Here is an 18,131-nt window from a genome sequence, read left to right as displayed (position 1 = left end):
CAATGATAGCAACATTATGGATTTACAGATCAGAGATAAATTTCTTCCCTTAGAATTATATAGGCATTTGGAAAATAAATAATATGTGTAACATAAAACAATGACTAGTTATAAAATAGTTATGTATAATGTAACATAGAATTTCTGATTCTGGAATACCCAATTTTACCTAAGAATATTTAAGCTATTTCTAAAGAAGACCAAGACATGAATAGGGTCATTTCGGAAAATAGTCGAATACCACAAGGCACAGAAGAACAAGAGTAAAATAAAATGCAAAAACATAGATGAAAGCCGGCGATCATGAACGAATATAATAAAACACAATAGGTTTTCAAGGACAGAGTTGAGTAGGAATGAAGTGTTCAGGAAGGGTTGCAAGATAATACTAATATTAACAGAAATTAACTATAAACTACAATCTTCATGTTACTCCTGAACATTTTTCTAACATAACTTCTGTTTTATCTTTAGCTGTCCTTTCAGGGGAGCTTTCTCTGGCCAGGCCATTCCCAGTCCCCACACAAGTTCAATCACCATCCTGTCATTCATATGATATTGTCTTTTAGAAATAATATACATTAACATTACATGAGTGTTGTATAAGTGGTTGTTTAATGTCTGTCTTTATAAAACTACAAGTGCCAGAGGACTGATACTGTGTCTGTCTAGTTCAGTTTTGCAACCCCAGCCCCTGGCATGCGGTAGGATCATGAAAAACACTATATAAATTACTGATTACATATCCAAACCTGTTTCTCAGGTCTATCATTTGTTACACAAGCCCCTGGTTATCGTTTTTTTAAGCATAAGAAGAAACAAGTTAAGACAACTTGCGGTAGAGCAAGATTAGAAATAATAGATCCTGGTTCTTAGAATGTTTTCTCAGTACACAAACCACATCATTTTTGCTATGGATTTTAAAAATCACACGTTTCATGTGGCAACAACTTGGAAAGTTAAGTCTACTATCTTCTAATATGATACCTTGGCCATGCATATTATTACTGTAAATTCCAGTTCTGTTAATTATTAGTTGTACTCCCGGGGGCATAAGCAGTCTCCTTAACTGTCAAATGAAGAAAAGTATACCTACCTCACAGCTCATTTATGAGGGATATAAATATGATATGGTATAAAAATAACAATAAGAAAAAATAGCATAGCTTTTGTATGTTATTGTCACAAGAGGAAAGCCTTCGGGAGGTGAAAGTCAGTCACACAACTACAAAGCAGCAGAGCCTGCACTCACGCCCAGGTGCTGTACTTTCAGATCCTGTGCAAGTGGCCGGCACAGGACCCAGCATCTTCCTTTGTGCTCAAACCTGTGCTGCTGTGATTGAACTCTAGTCCTGGAAAAGGGACTGGCCAAGTGGACAGTGGTGGTAGTGATTGTAGTAGCTCTATCAACAGCAGCAGGCTTTCTGCCTTTGATGTTCATGCTCCGGTTCTATGAAAGTATCAAGCAGAGCACACACAGGAAATTTACAACAACAACGGGGGAAGGAAAACAAGGGAAGCAGCATTGCTCTGACCTCTTCTCTGATGTCATGCAGCTGCTTGTTTTGGGGAATTGGAGCAGTGATAATGTGCCCAACAATGGCAAAACTACCAAACAGCACTAAAATTGTATGCAGGGCAAGTAGTCTGGGTTGACCATACATTTAAATTACAGGTCTACTCTCTCTTCCAAAAAAACCAACGGTGTCAAAGCCTCCGACTAACAACCAGCTGTGTCTTCCTGATAACCCACAAGTGTGCCTCTTTTCCTTTATGCCTTATTTATACAGTGGGGCCTTGACTTACGAGTTTAATTCGTTCCGTGACTGAGCTCGTTAACTCAAATTACTCGTATGTCAAATCAACAGTGAACGAGTGAGACACGTGATGCTGGGCTGATGTTGTGGCGTTCACTGTGACGTTTGCTGCGCCAACTAGCAGTGGGGTATCTGAAGCTGGCTCGTAACCCGAATTTTAGCTTGCAACTCAAAGCAAAAAATCGGCCGAGAGACTGCTCGTATCTCGAAAAGCTCATTAGTCGGGACACTCATAAGTCAAGGCCCCACTGTATTTAAAAGGGCAAGGAGGTGTGAAATATTTGTGGAGAATGATGGCTTTGTTTATTTTTACAAAGTAAGGAAGCTACAAAAATTGAGAGTGATATGACGGGATGCTTCAGATAAAGTTAATTTTATAGTATAAAATAGCTCAACAAATGTATTCCATGGCTTTTCATTGTTTGTCCTCTGGTAAATGTTATTGGACTTCTGCCTGCAAAAAATATCATAACTTCAAAATGTCCAGGTATGCTATCATTGAGAACAGTTAGCACACAATTCAGAATATTCCTCAACTTAGTTCCTCTCATATTTCTCCTTACTCAATCTTGCGGCAATTTGTCATTTCCATTTCTGTTCACTCACCGCCCTCATCCCAGCCCATGAGTTACTGTGTTTCCCCAGCACAGTGTCTAAGATTTTACGATCAGTTTCAAAGCTCTGTGTAATAGGATATCCTCCTACTTCTATGTTCTCATTTCCTACAACACCCCCTCTCATCCTCCCTTCGGTCCTCCTAAACTTCTATATAGTCAGCCCATTGATGCAGTTAGCCAAAAAATACCTCATTCCAAATGTAGCATCCTCCCTCACTACTAGTGACATATCCTTAATTCTTCTCATCCCTCCAGAAACCCACATAGTTAGGCATCACATTACATAGACATTTTCAGGTTCAACATCCTGTCACTTTATTTTTTCTGATGGCATTATCTCTGACCAAGGATAATGACAACGAATAGCAGCTTACAAGTTGGTTTTGAAACTACTTGACAGTCTGTATCTATAAAGACAAAAGTAATTCACTTACTGTTGAGACCAGATCTCTACCGTATTTTGCTCCTGTTCAGAAATTTTGACTTAAGCATTAGGATATTTGAGGCAAATGGGTGTTGTGCCTTTTTATTAATCAACTAGAGAGTTAATTTTCCATTTTTTCCTGAAATGTACTGCCTTGGCATTGGCAAAATTGAATGTCTCCAAATACAGACTAGAGTTCTAATATATGCCATATCGAGAGCGTAAAATTAATTAATAGGAGACTCAGCTCAAATTTCAGGGGGAAAAAGTTTTCTTTTTTAAAATAACAAAATAAAGCAGCTCTCTAAAAAAAGTGTTTTTGCATAAATCAAATAAAAATGCTAGATTTATTCCAAATCATGTAGTTACAATTGTTTATATGAAAACAAAGAACTCTTGCTTTATAAGCAGAAACTGTCTTCTACCAGTGAGATTTATTTATAAATAATTAAAGTGTTCACTATAGTAGATTAGAGATAATGACCCAAAAGTCAACTCAACATGTGATATAGATTTTCTCTATTCTAATCAATTTGAAAGCAAAAAAGTCATTCAGTATCTGAGTACTTTTTTGAGGACTGTTCTGCTTATATATTTCAGTGGTCACAGCCTTAAAGTAACTTTTTAGGATTCTGGATAAATACTTTAGTTGTAAATATGTGACATGGTCAATACAATTTCTAATAACGCAGAAACATATTGTTAAACAGCAGTGTGTCTATGGATCAATTTAATTATATAAAAAGACTAAGTGAAAAGCAATGGGGATGTATGACACTATGACAAAGTTTCAAGTCACTTTGAGTGACTTTCCCATTTACTTCTGTGTTTAACCATAATTCATTGTTAACCCTCGTAGTACTTCCATCATGAGATGAGAATATGACTACAGCCCTTCTGAGGAATTTGTTATTTATTTATTTGAAATAAATCTGAAAAATGGGGAATATCAAATGGTAAATCCAATGTATTTGGTGGTGATCCAATTAAAGTGCTTAAAGGGTTACAAACTCAAATGCCCACAGTGGCCATGTGGGTAACATATAGAGATGAAAGGAGAAATGTAAAAAGAATAAGGAGAAAAAGTCCTAAGTCTCATGAAAGGCATTCAAATTCAAGATTTCAAAACCCCACATCAAGGAAATAAAAGATGCCCGTGGGCCAGATTCAGTCCAGACACTGCCAATTTAAATATTTACTTAGATAATAGGATACGGAGACTCTGCTTTGTTAATAATGTGCTGCATACACATTATATAAAATATTAAAAATAGAAAAATCAAGATAAATAGGAAGAATACCAAATAACTTTTTAAAGACAAAATTATAATGCATTTCCTTTAAGTTTTTCTTACATAGTTGTTCCATTACTACCTATTGCTTCCAATGACTTCACAGAAGTATTAATTCTAGGAACAGTCAGCCCTCTATATTGGCAATTGGTTGAATCCTCAGCTTTTGGTAATAATGGGGCTGCTGCCACCAACCCTTCATGCATATAGAGAGATGACTGTATTATAACATCTACACTAATAAAAGAGAAACATGGTAATTAGCATACGACCGCTACTCTTCCCATTGGCTAATCAGCATATCCTTATGCAAATTAACTGTCAGCCAAGATGGCGGCCGGCAGCCAGGCAGCTGGAAGCGAACATGAGGCTTGCTTGCTCCAGTGACTGCGGACTCCAGTGTTCCCCGCCTGACTTGCCGGCCTCTGAGCTACAACTCTAAGAAACTATGTTGCAAATATAGAAGCTAAACAAAACCCCAGAAAAAAGCTTTCAGCCAGCCAGGATCTCAGAGCTAGAGTTATACATTGTTTCCATTATAGCAGCAGAAGCCTCAGAGCTACAGCCAGAGCTAAAGCTGGCCCAGAATAAAAAAAAAAAGAAAAAGAAAAAAAGGAGTGGTTGGGAGCTTCAGTCAATTGCCAGCCTGAAAACAGCTCTCAGCTCCTCACCCAGACTGGCCAGGCACCCCAGTGGGGACCCCCACCCTGATCCAGGACACCCTTCAGGACAAACCAGCTGGCCCCCAGGCCTCTATCCTATATAGTAAAAGGGTAATATGCCTCCCAGCACCGGGATCAGCGGAGCCGCAAGGCCTCCTGTCACCAGATCAGTGTGACAGGGGGCAGCGCCCAAACCCCCTGATCGCCCTGCAGCTCTGTGTGTGACAGGGGGTGGGGCCACAACCTCCCTATCTGCCCTGCTCTGTTCGTGACAGGGGAAGGTGCCCCACCCCCCTGATCAGCCCTGCTCTGTGTGTGACAGGGTAGAGCCATAACCTCCCCATCGGCCCTGCCCTGAGTGTGAGAGTGGCGGTGCCCCAACCCCCTGATCAGCCCGGCTCTGTGTGTGACAGGGGGCGGCGCCCCAACCCCCCTCCCCCCCCCCTGCTACACGGGCCCTGCTCTGTGTGTGATGGGTTAGAGCCATAGCCTTCCCATCGGCCCTGCCCTGAGTGTGACAGTGGCGGCGCCCCAACCCCCTGATTTGCCCTGCTGTGTGTGTGTGACAGGGGGCGGTGCCCTAACTCCCCTATCGGCCCTACTCTGTGAGTAACAGGAGGGAGCTCCTCAACCCCCTAATCAGCCCTGCTCTGTTCGTGACAGGGGGGAGCTCCCCAAACCCCTGATGGGCCCTGCTCTGTGCGTGACAGGGGAGAGCTCCCCAACCCCCCTGATGGGCCCTGCTCTGTGCATGACAGGGGGCAGCGCCCCAGCCCCCTGATTGGCCCTGCAGGGTATGGAGCCCCAACCCCCCTGATTGGCCCTGCTCTGTGGGTCACAGGGGGTTGCACCGCAACCTCCCCATCGACCCTGCCTTGAGTGTGATGGGGGCGGTACCCCAACCCCCCAATCAGCCCTACCCTGAGCGTGACTGAGGGTGGCATCGCAACCTCCCAATCTGCCCTGCTCTGTAAATGACAGGGGGCGGTGCCCCAACTCCCCAATCAGCCCTGCTCTCAGCCCAACCAGGGGCTGCACCTAGGGATTGGGCCTGCCCTCTGCCACCCAGGAGCAGGCCTAAGCCAGCAGGTCGTTATCTCCCGAGGGGTCCCAGACCGCGAGAGGGCACAGGCCGGGCTGAGGGACCCCCCCTTCCCCCCCGAGTGCACAAATTTTTGTGCACCAGGCCTCTAGTATTTAATATAAACATCTATTTTAACACCCACATTATATACAATTTTGTAGAAATGCCATTGCTTACTGTTCCCTTCTTATTGGCATTTTCTTTTAAATTTATCTTTATTATTGAAAGTGTTATAGATGTCTCCTTTGTTTATTTTATTTTTCTCCCCTTGACCGCCTCCACCCTGCTCCTGCCCCTCCCAGGCCTTCACCACACTATTGTCTATGTCCATGGGCTATGCATATATGCATATAAGTTCCCCCTATTCCCCACATTTAAATATTTTTCCAGAATTCTAAATACCATGATGAACCTCTTCTTGCTTTACGTTTTTTCTTGTGTTTTTTTTTTTTTCTTTTGCATTTGTATGTATTTCCAAGAGCAAAATAATCAAGATAAAGTTTATGGACAATTTAAGGATCTTCTTAAGTCCCAAATTATTCTCTGAAATTTATATTCTCACCAAGAATTACCAGGATTGTCTCTCTCCTTCAATACCTTTACCTAAATAGTAATTATTTTTAAAATATTTGCTACTTTGCTGAAAGAAAAGCTTGTATTTACATCATCTGATTATGACAACACTTGAATGACAAGGCTTTGCTAAAACAAAGCTTAATATAAATAAAGTGTTAATTCTCTTGCCCTCATTACTTCCCAGATGGTATCTATTTAAAAATCTTAAAATGTAAAGTAACCATAATAGTAGATTCCAATTCTTCTACAGTACATATGCTCCTTTGTATTGACATACTTACATTGATAAAATTTCCCAGTGTTTTCTAATCATGGGTGTGACAAACACATTTATAAAAATAATTGATAAACAAAATAACTACTTTCAAAATTTAGGTTAAAAAACACTCTGATGCTATATGAAAATATTAGATGGTATATAAGAATTACTGGTTTTTAAATTAGAAGACTTGAAATTAAGTGGAAAGATCAAGTGAAATGTTCCACTTTTTATTTTTTGTTGGACCGTATGTTCACTCTTTGAGCTTACTTGATCAGGTCTCACTGGGGCACAACATTAGAGTAAATTGTTCAAGTTCTGGAATTTCTCATTCTAGCCAATATAGAATATTTTTCTTTCATTGTTATATACCTTGGGAGTTAACAGGCATTCATAGCTGAATAATTATACCATGACAGGTATGTGATATCTGCATAAACTCAAATTAAGCTCTTATTAAACTGTAATCTGCATGAAGTCTGAGCACATATGCTTTCTCTTTTCCTCGGTTTATACTATTAATTTTAATGATGACAAAAAGCAGATGAATTATGTCACTGTTTATTTGGGGAATCCAGATAAATTCATGTCCCTTAAATTTTGAGGGCAAATACTATTTAACCCAGCTATATGAACTGTAGGTATGTACATACTGTTACTAGAAGGACAATGAATAAAGTAATACTAACTTTTCACACACTTGAAAACAAAGTGACTTCATATATTCTGAAAATAAAGTTATAAATTGGGTAATTCCTTCGACTTGTCTTTATTAATAGTAACATAGTCAATTCGAATGCATAGCTGAGTTAAGAGATATTCTGTTCAACACTTTAATGTATGATGTGTTTATAAAGTAACTTGGTTGTGTAAATCAAACACACACAAAATTAGAGTTTTATAATTCCTCCTTTTTTTATAATTCCTGGAAACAGGTTACCTGGCTCTGCTATATACTAGCTGTGTGACTTAAGGCAAGTCCTTTTTTCTGTCTTGTTACTTTATCTACAAAATTAGAATAATCATCCTATTTCAAGAGGTAGTGTAAGGATAAAAAAAGTAAATACCAACAAGCACTTAGCTGATGGTTGCTTAAGAGATATTAGCTATTATTATCATAGCAAATGAGTTATCAACATGCTATCAAAGCAGAGTTGTACTATTTCTATTTTATTTATGATAATTAAAATGATAATAAACTAAATTTCTATATGGCAAAAGCATGATACCCTGTTAATATACATTATGATATTTAACCTTTGAGGTAATTCTGTGGAATGTTTTTATTTCATAGTTAAGAATATTAATTCTTGAGTGATTTAAAAACTTGTTTTAAAACACATAATCAATAATTGGCACACTGGGTCATAGAATCTAGATTTTATCATTCATAAACAATATTTTTACTGCATATACTTTAAAGGTCAAATAACAGGAAAATTCTGGGTCACAGAAAAGCCATGTAATCTCTGGAGGCCGATTTCACAGGTAAGATTTCCACTATTCTAAAGCGATGCTTGAACAGACACAATAAAAATTGAAATCAATAAAGCCAGGGGCCAAGCATCTCTACTCAGGTTCAAACTGTAGATGAACTTTATGGAAATGTTGTCTGCCCTGATAATGTTATCCTTATTTCCATTTTGGATCCTAAGAATTTCTCAGAAACAAAAACTGTATCTGTATTCAATTTAAAAAGTCTGCTTGAATTTAACTAGAGATTGGTCATATGTATCATGAATATTTTTTCTTTAAGTTCTTTATTGTTTAAAGTATTAAATATTTCATGAATATTAAACTGAACTATATATATAACTGGAGTATTTTTATTGTTCAATTTAATAGATAAAATACATTTTGATCAAAACAGTTATGATATAGTGGGCTTTGTAGCTATACTTCCTGAGGAACATGTCTTTGCCAAAGTATATATTTAAAAATAAAATAGTGGCAATTATTAAGTATAATAATTATAATTATTGCTTTAAAATATTTTAGCTTCAAACAACTACATTTGTATTGAATTTAAAACCAAATATTATAATTATTCTACATATAAAAATACTCAAAACTATTAGTGATTATGAAAGAAAGGTATTTTTAATGTACTCAGGCCTTACAGGTATAGCTTTTCCTTGAACTTACTTTTTAATGAATTTCTTCTTTCATCAACAGTCTCTTACTTGCATAATTTCTGTTTGTTTTATTGTAGGGAAACACAAAATTTTAATATGATATGGCCCATAGTTAGACCTGAGGCAGGGTTGATACATTATAATCAGGGCAGAAAATTATACTTGCTCTATTCACATAGCATTATTTTTTAAATTTCTCAGCACTCACTGATGAAGACCAGGTTACATTTCCTTTGTATCTCCCCGCAATGTATATTGTTAAATAACTATTTCTGACAGAGTAATTTTTTGAAGTTTATTATTCATAATTGCTCCTATGTTCCTTTGAAGATTCAAGGACTCTTTATAGCTCTCAATTTTGAAACAACTATGGAAAATACGCAGATTCCATCCAGGCCAGGAAACCCAAGTTTGATTAGAATAGCAGAGGAATTGGGGCAAAAGTTTAATAGCTGAATTTATAAAAATAAGTTCCAAATATTAGTGTGTAGTGAATGAAAATAAAAATGGGTTTAAAAAATCTGGAAAATCTCTACATTTATGTTCAAGGAGGGGGGCAAAGGACAGCAGAAGCAAATGTCCAAGGTCAGAGTGAGAGTAAGATAGAATCACATCATGTTAGAAATGCAAAGGTCTCTGGGGGATAACTAATTAGGAACCTCTTATCATGACTACATAAAGTCAATAAACTCTAAAGATTGCTTACATACTGTATGTATGCTTAGCTTTTATATTCATGGGGAAACATTCATAGATTTGTTGGAATCTCAATAGGGATTCTGATCCAACAGAAGTTAAGAAATGTGAGCTACAGAGAAGCTAAATAATTTAACCAAGTCACAACAGGCAAAATTCCTTTAAACCGTGTAAGAAGACCAACTTCCCTCGCTCTCCAGGTCATGGCAATAGCTCTTTTCCTGCCACCAGGCTTGCATGTTTCTAACCCATCCTACACATCACTGTCGGATCCATCATGATATTACACCTCTTTGATGCTATTGTTCTCCAACTAAAATGATCACTGTGTCTCTGACACCTTCTGAATACAGACTAAATTGCTTATTCTGGCACAGAAAACTTTCCACAGTTTGATTCCAAATTTACATTCAGTCTTATCTCTTAATACGTGTATATATTTTCACTGTCTAAACTGAAGTTCATGTTATATCTTAAATATGAATTATACTTATTTTTGAAGGTGCTTTTAGTCATGCTGTTTCCTCTTGATAGAATAATCTGCCTCCCTGCTTTTCTCTGTCTTCTCTCTCTGAGCTCCTCTGACTCTGCACCCACCACCTACGCACACACATACACACATAGGCATACTCATCTCCCACCAAAATACAGCTTTCAAGGACTAAATCAAATAAAGCCTTTTACATATACTGGAGAGAAAAGTCTCTCTCTCTCTCCAGTTTTGAACTCCTGTGTTTCCAGTTTCTACTATTTTAGGGTACATCTCACATAAGATTTATGGTATGGTTAAAAACATGAATTTAGGAAGAGACAGTGCTGTTATTAAATTCTCACTCCATCACTTATTAGCTTTACAACTTTAAGTATTCTATTTAAACTATTTCAGTTTCTCATCCATAAAAACTGGTATAATAATAGTAGGGTTGTGTGAATATTAAGTGAAATAATATGCCTGAGGTCTTAGGATATCAATAGCACTTCGCACGTGTTCAATGTTAAGTGGGATAGCTACCAAATACTTTATAAAAATAATATCATAGGTATTATCATTGTACAATGTTGTTGTAAGTTCTTATACACCCCTTGAATTGAACGATTACATATTTCACATTCCAAACATAATTCTTACAATAGTCACAGCTAAATATGTATTTGCTGCATCAATTAACATTCATCTTAGTGTTTCAGAAAATATATAAATTAGAAAGTTCTAAAATAAGTGTAAAGATGAAAATACCAATAAGTAATTATGTGTTTTGATAAATAGAAAATTACATTTGGCAAGCCTAAACAGCATTTCCAGTTTGCTGTTACACTTGCTTATATCCCAGAGATGTTAAAAGTAAAAAATGATCATGTAACCCAGTTGTAATGGAATGATGGGATATTACATTGATCAGAAAGAGATATTATAGGATGGGATATTACATTGATCAAGAGAGATATTACATTGATCAGAAAGATTTGTTCTAAAAACAAATACTATGATAATATTTAACTTTCAATGAAGATTGCTCTACTAAGGAGGGTAATCCATTAATAAGCTTAGTATTAATAACTAGTGTCCTGGTGCATGGATTCATGCACATTGAAAGGAAATTAATTAGAAGGAATATTTTAATATTGCTATTTGTGTCTTGCTAATAAAAAGAAAATAGGATTCTACCAAGTGTCCTATCTACCTACTCCAGGACTTCTGTGAGGATCAAATGAGATGAGGCATGTGAAAACGCTTCACAAACTTTTGGTTAAACTGTAAAATGGCTTATAGTATAAAGCAAGTCGGGTTCCTGGGCTGAAGAAACTCCAAGGAGGCTAGTCGCTAGTGAGAGGAAGCCGGGTGTTGCTACATGATGTCATTACCTATCGCCTACAGTGACCGTTTCCGGGCTGGGCTGGGTTGTGGGCCACATTTTGTGCCATGGGGTCTTGGCAGTGTTGGATTCAATTTGGTGGCGTGGCCTGTGTCCCACTTGGGAGAAGCCAAGTGTTGGTTTGTTGGCTCCAGGTCTGTGGTGCCATTTATTTTTAAATGGCCAGTGTGCATCATAGCAGCTTCTGCATTGAGCATCTGCCCTCTGGTGGTCAGTGCGTGTCATAGCTACCAGTCAGACAGATGGAAATTTAACCTTTTATATACATAGATAAGTGAAGAATTACAAGGCCTGATGAAAATTAAAGAGGAACAGGGATATGAAAGCAAAGGGACTGTAAGGTTATATTCTTTGTCATTAGGTTTTATTTTTTATCTTTTGTAATAAGAGTAAACTCATCTTTGATTTGTCATTGGATCTTTTATTGTGATTTAGCTCATGCAAAGCTATATCTTAGTATAGATAGAAATGTATTGAATTATATTTGTCTCTTGCCCTCAATCTAATAGCAAAAACAGAAGACCTGCAATATTGAATATCAAGGATGAAGGTAACAAATGTCAGAAAGAGAGTATGAATATGTTGCTATGCAAGTTCTACAAACATGTTTTCTGTTGGGAAAAATCAATGAACGTCTATTGGACTGGGTGTCATCACCTAAACTTTGAAGTATGAGTAAAATTTGTACCTGTATAGAGAAAAGTCATTCAAATTAAAAAATAATGATATACAAGAAAATACAGAACATTTATTTGTTCATCTGCACTATCATTAAATGTTACTTAGCATAAACCCTGGTTAATAAAAAAAATCTAAACTAGTGTTTTTAGTATAATTTATGGACTTTTTCTACTATGATTATGATATGATGATAAGTTTTCTCTCCTTGGAAGCTCTTTGATTACTGATTCTACTTTCTCCTGCTAAGGGAATAAGATTCAGGATCTAGAGCTATGTTGTCCAATAGGACTTCCATGACAGTGGAAATCTTTATATCTCTGCAATATTGTACTGGTATTCAAAAGCCTCTGTGACCATTGAGCACTTGGAATGTAGTTAGGGTAACTGAGGAATGTGAATTTTAATTTTAACCAAGTAAATTAAGTAGCCACATGTGGCTCATGGCTACAGTATTGCATATCACAGATCATAGAGTCACCTTTTTAGAAAATATAAATTTCAGAGAAATTGAATCCACAAAAGGATCTCCCTTTGGAAAAGTACAATATGCCCCAATATTTCCTATGAGATCCTATTACATCCCTTCCTTGCTGAAGTCAATACTTTTACCCAGTATAGTCATTGTCTATGTACTATTGTAATTAGAATATGCACAAAAGAAACTAATAACTTATATCTACAGGAATTTCAGAAGACTTCTTCTAGGAAGTGACTTTAACTTAGCCTTAAAGCAGTGGTTCTCAACCTGTGGGTCGCGACCCCTTTGAGGGTCAAATGACCCTTTAACAGGGGTCGCCTAAGACCATCAGAAGACACATATATAATTACATAATTTGTAACAATGACATTGGGGGTCACCACAACATGAGGAACTGTATTAAAGGGTCATGGCATTAGGAAGGTTGAGAACCACTGAAGGAAAGGAAGTTTACCCTGGGGTTGAGAATTGAGCAGGAGATGGCGGGGGGGGGGGGGGGGGGGGGGGTTACAAAAATTAAAAAAATCCATGGTATGACCAGGGAGTACTTGATAATTCAGTATAGCTGGAAATCAAGGCATTTTTGTGTGTGTGAAAAAAAATTAGTATATAGTTTTAAATACTAACTATTGAACTTTACAGATTTTATATAGTTTCTCACCCAAAATGGTCATTCTATCATATAGATGTAGGATTTTCTTACTCTTGTCTTTTTTAGAAATATCACTTATGTTTTAATTGTTACATAAAACAATTAAAATTACAATTTTTTTACCTAACTTTATTACTTGGACAAGATTGAGATTTAGGAAACATATTGCCGTGATGTCATCCATGGTTTATAATTTATAAGACTTTGGATTAGACATTAGCACAGTTATTATTTCCTTTAATGCCTTACCTCACCTCAGTCTAATAACACTCAGGAAATCCACAAGACAAAGGGGAAAGAGTGGTCTCAAAAGTTAAAAATAGTTGCTGAAAATTGATGCAATCATGTAATAAAATATGGCACAGTAACTTATATGATATGCTCATAGTATCTGCTAAAGCAATTAGAATCTATGCAGCTAGATTTTTGTTCATGTATTACTAAAAATGGAAACCATTTTAGCCCAAGTAAGACATAAACTATGCAGTTTGTGTACATTGTTCTTGGGATATTTTGGTCTCATTATTTGCATATGTGATCTATTTAATACTCTTTAAAATAGAAAATCGTTGAGTAGCAACAAGATTTCAAAAGGCCTAACAAGTACAGCTGGACAGTTTTCTATGTGACATGTTACATGTGACAACATAGGATGCTAATAATCAATTATATTAAAACAGAGTTCATGTATAATAAATTAATATCTTCATATATCTAATAGGTCTTACAAGATAACAGGAAGAGCAATATTTATGTCTCTTTAATAACAACCCCATTAAATTTATCAGACATATTAAAAAGGTAGTCTTGTTAATTGAGAATTTTCATACATGATATATTTAATAACATTTTTAACAAAGCTTTTGAACTAGACTCCTGTTTAAATATAGGAAAGAATAATTTTCAGTGCATTTTCAGTGTTCAAAGCATTCACATGTATTTTAAACACATGTCCTAATTTCCAATGATGAAAATATAGGCAAGTATTTCCACTGTGGCACAAACATATCGATCAGTATAAGAAAGCATGATTTTCTTGTGCCAACTATAAACAAAACTGTAGAAAAAGGAAATTAATGAATGTTTTCAAGGGCACACTAAGTGTTATTTTATGTAATTTATTACAGTGAATCTTCACATTAAACCCTATGAGATTTTCTTACTCCGTTTACAGATGAGGAATCTGAGCTCAGAAAGGTGTAGGGATTGCCTGAGGCCCAGAGCAAAAGGAAGGCAGAGCCAGGGATAATACCCAGCCCTTTCTGATTTCAACACACTTGGACCCCATTACTGTGTGTAATGGGTATAAAGTTTACACAACAAACATTTGTATGTGGGAGATCTCTTTTACTTCCCTATTCAAAATGAAATTTATTTATTCCAGCTCACTAGGCTGGAAAGAAAATTCAATTCTTTACCCTTCAATAGAATCATATAAGAATATATAATAATTACATGGTAGATACCCAGAAATTTGGGTAAGAATTACATTTAAAGTGGAGGGAGGGTGGGAAGGAAGGGAGAAGAAGGCCTGCTTTGAACATATGGCCTGATACCATGACGAAGGATAGATTTTCATCTTCTCTTGAACCATAACTGACAGGCTTAACCTCTCTTCCTATGAACTCTAATCCTTTACTTTGTAAATCAAATACTAAACACCAGGTTGGAAGTACTTCTCGTCTACCTTGCCATTGTTTTATTAACTTGGACACAAGATCCCAGATATCAAGTGTCTCATACTTTGAGAGATAGCTCCTCCATCTTTGTCAGTATTGGAAAATGTCTTAAGAGGACAATAAATTTATAATATTTATGACAATGTTTTCAACCACACCATCAATTCTCCCTGCTGCTACCTCTAACGTGTGATAAATAATCATTTATACAAACATTAATAATATTTTTATGATTTGTGGCAATAGAGTATATACCTTCCACTAAGCATATTTGTTTTGGATGAGTTCCTAATTTTTATCAAAATACAACCAAATATTTTTTAAGAGATTCATCTATGCTTTTTTTTTTAGCATATTCCAATACATTTAATATTATAATCTTAATATTCAAGTACCTGTAATAAAACAGAATCAGACTGTCAAATTACAGTGGGAAGGCTGGGGAGTGTTGGGGGAGTGGGGGAGGTAAGAGATCAACCGAAGAACTTGTATGCACGCATATAAGCATAACCAAGGGATACAAGACACTGGGGGTGGAGTGAGGGCATGTGCTGGGGGATAGGGGAGGCCGGGGGAAGGTCAATGGGGGGGGGGGGGGAGGAGACATATCTACTACTATCTGTAATACTTTAAACAATAAAATAAAATTTAAAAATAAATAAATAAATAAATAAATTTATATTGTAAACAAGTTTGTAATTTCATGACTAATATAACTGTCTTTGGGTTATAGTTCTTTCAAATTATACTAGGAAAAATTAGAGTAATGATGTTCATTTAATTTTCATATTCTTTGGTTGCAGTGATAATATGAGAAGTGTTCATATAATACAAATAAATTATATTTGTGTGTTTTTTATGCTGCTTGCTGCTTTATAAAGGCTTTCTTTAATTCTTTTAAATTTTCTCAATAAACAAGTCAGTTACCAACACTGATTTTGGGGAACCTGCGCCTCAAAGATATTAAGTGGCGAGCCAATCGTTGGCCTGGCTGGGCCTGCCTTCTAATCCCTGTCCTTGCACTACAATTTAGCACAATTGTGAGAAACCCTGTAAATTACCCCACCGTGTAAACTTTAGAATCCAGCTAAAGAGCCGTTCTTGCTAGAGGATAACTAAGGACCAAGTACATGGAATCAGTAATTCTCACTCACAGTAATAAAAATGAGGAACACATTTTGTTTCCTTTTTATTTCACTCTTCCTCCCTAACCCAAATGAATTTTAAGAGTCATAATTTGAAACTCTGCCATTAGCTCCATCAGAAATATTAAATTTTAAAGTGTCCCATAAATGAACACCATTTACTATTCTAAGAAGATAGAAAATACTTTTATGTGAATACTAGAAATTGCCAAAGAAGCTATTTTATTTCAGCCTGTGGACAAGTTAATGTGCTCCTGGAAAAAGCATGCATATTCTGACCTAATTTATCCCCTAGTGCACCTGATTCTGAAAAGAGGGCTCAGAAAGGCATTCCTCCCCAACCCCCACCACCAACGCCCCCCCCCCCCCCCCCCCCCGTCCCCTGTCCCCACCCCAGTTTACTATTACATAGAAGTTGTAGTAGCTTGCCACATGATACATTCTGAGGGCAGGGTCTCAGGCATGAGTTAGTTGCCTCCTTTTTAAGGAATTGGTTGCAGTTCTTCCTGGAATACTTTCTACCGGGGAACTGTGCATATTTCTTTTCTAGTCAAATATTCACTCCAGTTTCTGGGTACTTGAGTCATCTGAGCAGACTTCCCAGTGATAAAAAAAGAAAAAATGTGTCACCTGTGTGTTTGTTGTTCTAATGATATTACCTTCAGGCACACCTCCCATAACATACAGTTTTATATTTCTCACTTAGAGAAAATGATAAGGATCGTTTCAGTTCCAATAGAATTTAAAAATGCTTCAGAAGCCGAAACCGGTTTGGCTCAGTGGATAGAGCGTCAGCCTGCGGACTGAAAGGTCCCAGGTTCAATTCCGGTCAAGGGCATGTACCTGGGTTATGGGCACATCCCCAGTAGGAGATGTGCAGGAGGCAGCTGATCGATGTTTCTCTCTCATCGATGTTTCTAACTCTCTATCTCTCTCCCTTCCTCTCTGTAAAAAATCAATAAAATATATTTTAAAAAAATGCTTCAGAAGCATGTAAGCCCCAACATAGTAGAAATGACAAGAGTAGGGGAAGTAACTGCTATGGCTATTTAGCATTTCCTTCTGGAACATAAAGAAAACTAAGATAGTGTATTATATTCTAGACATCTAATATAGTTCATTGCTTTTTTCTCTTTGCAAAGGAATAAAAAGAGTCATTTAAATTTAAAATCCTTTGCTTCAAGAGCCATCAGGCTAGCTCTTGGCAAACCTATGTGATAAAATGACCCCCCTACTCTTATCATGACATGTCTTGTTTTTAGATTTCATTCATATATTATTCCTTGAAACATGCTAAATGCAACCAAAAAAAAATCACTGAACTAAGTAGATTTTTGGTTAGTAATAGCTAGATTTTAATTCACTCAGTTATTTTGCCATCTCTACCGTTTACATAAATAATATACCCCTTGATAATGAACATGAATATTCAATCTCTCTCTGATTAACTGGCATGATAAAATATCTCTTGTCATAAGTAAATTCTATCCTTCTTTTTCTTATCTATAGGACAACATTTTTAAGCTGGAAGATTCACACTTTGAAAATGGCCGTGGGAAGAGTCCATATGACCCTAAACTGCTGACAGCATCTCTTTTAATAGGTGCGTAGTCAACAACCAATTAAACAGTGAATTTTCTATAGATAATAACTAGAGTGCATGTTATTTATTATATGCTAAGATTATTGAACATAAACTATTTTAGGAGTATATGAGTTGAGATATTTTCAAATATTTTGAAAATTGAGGAAATACTAAGTGCTCTTTTGATGATTGTATTATGTAGACTCTGATTCTTTTTACTCAAAATGGTTTAATAGTATCTTTGAAGTTGCTGGCTCCATCACTATATACATCTCTGCTAGAACTTTCAAGTTTTTATTTTGAAAGAATGGTTTTGTTTTTCATTTCATGAAAAGGGTGTTTAAATTGAGAATTTTGACAAATCAAAAGGAAAGAATGAAATTGCCTTGTTAAATCTTGTAGTTCTAAGATCAGTCACACTCTCAACATTTGGAAACTTAATCAGCACAATCAGTCTAAATGAAGGTATGATTGG

The 18,131-nt window shown here is 36.5% G+C and overlaps 1 protein-coding gene across 1 annotated transcript in view; it reads left to right on the top strand.

Annotated features, from left to right (window-relative positions):
• The window catches only part of SEMA3A (semaphorin 3A), a 195,098-nt gene that overhangs the window by 85,192 nt on the left and 91,775 nt on the right, over window positions 1-18,131 (top strand). Inside the window, exon 5 of the mRNA XM_070424158.1 lies at window positions 17,581-17,674. Within this exon, the coding sequence (XP_070280259.1) occupies window positions 17,581-17,674 (94 nt within the window). The remainder of the gene's footprint in view (window positions 1-17,580; window positions 17,675-18,131) is intronic.

Source organism: Myotis yumanensis, unplaced genomic scaffold (assembly GCF_028538775.1).
Source record: "Myotis yumanensis isolate MYYU_CA2020_CCGP unplaced genomic scaffold, mMyoYum1.0.hap1 SCAF_9, whole genome shotgun sequence".
In the NCBI taxonomy this organism is placed as follows: Eukaryota; Metazoa; Chordata; class Mammalia; order Chiroptera; family Vespertilionidae; genus Myotis; species Myotis yumanensis.
The sequence above is the reverse complement of the archived record's forward strand: the minus strand, read 5'-3'. Positions and strand labels throughout refer to the sequence as shown.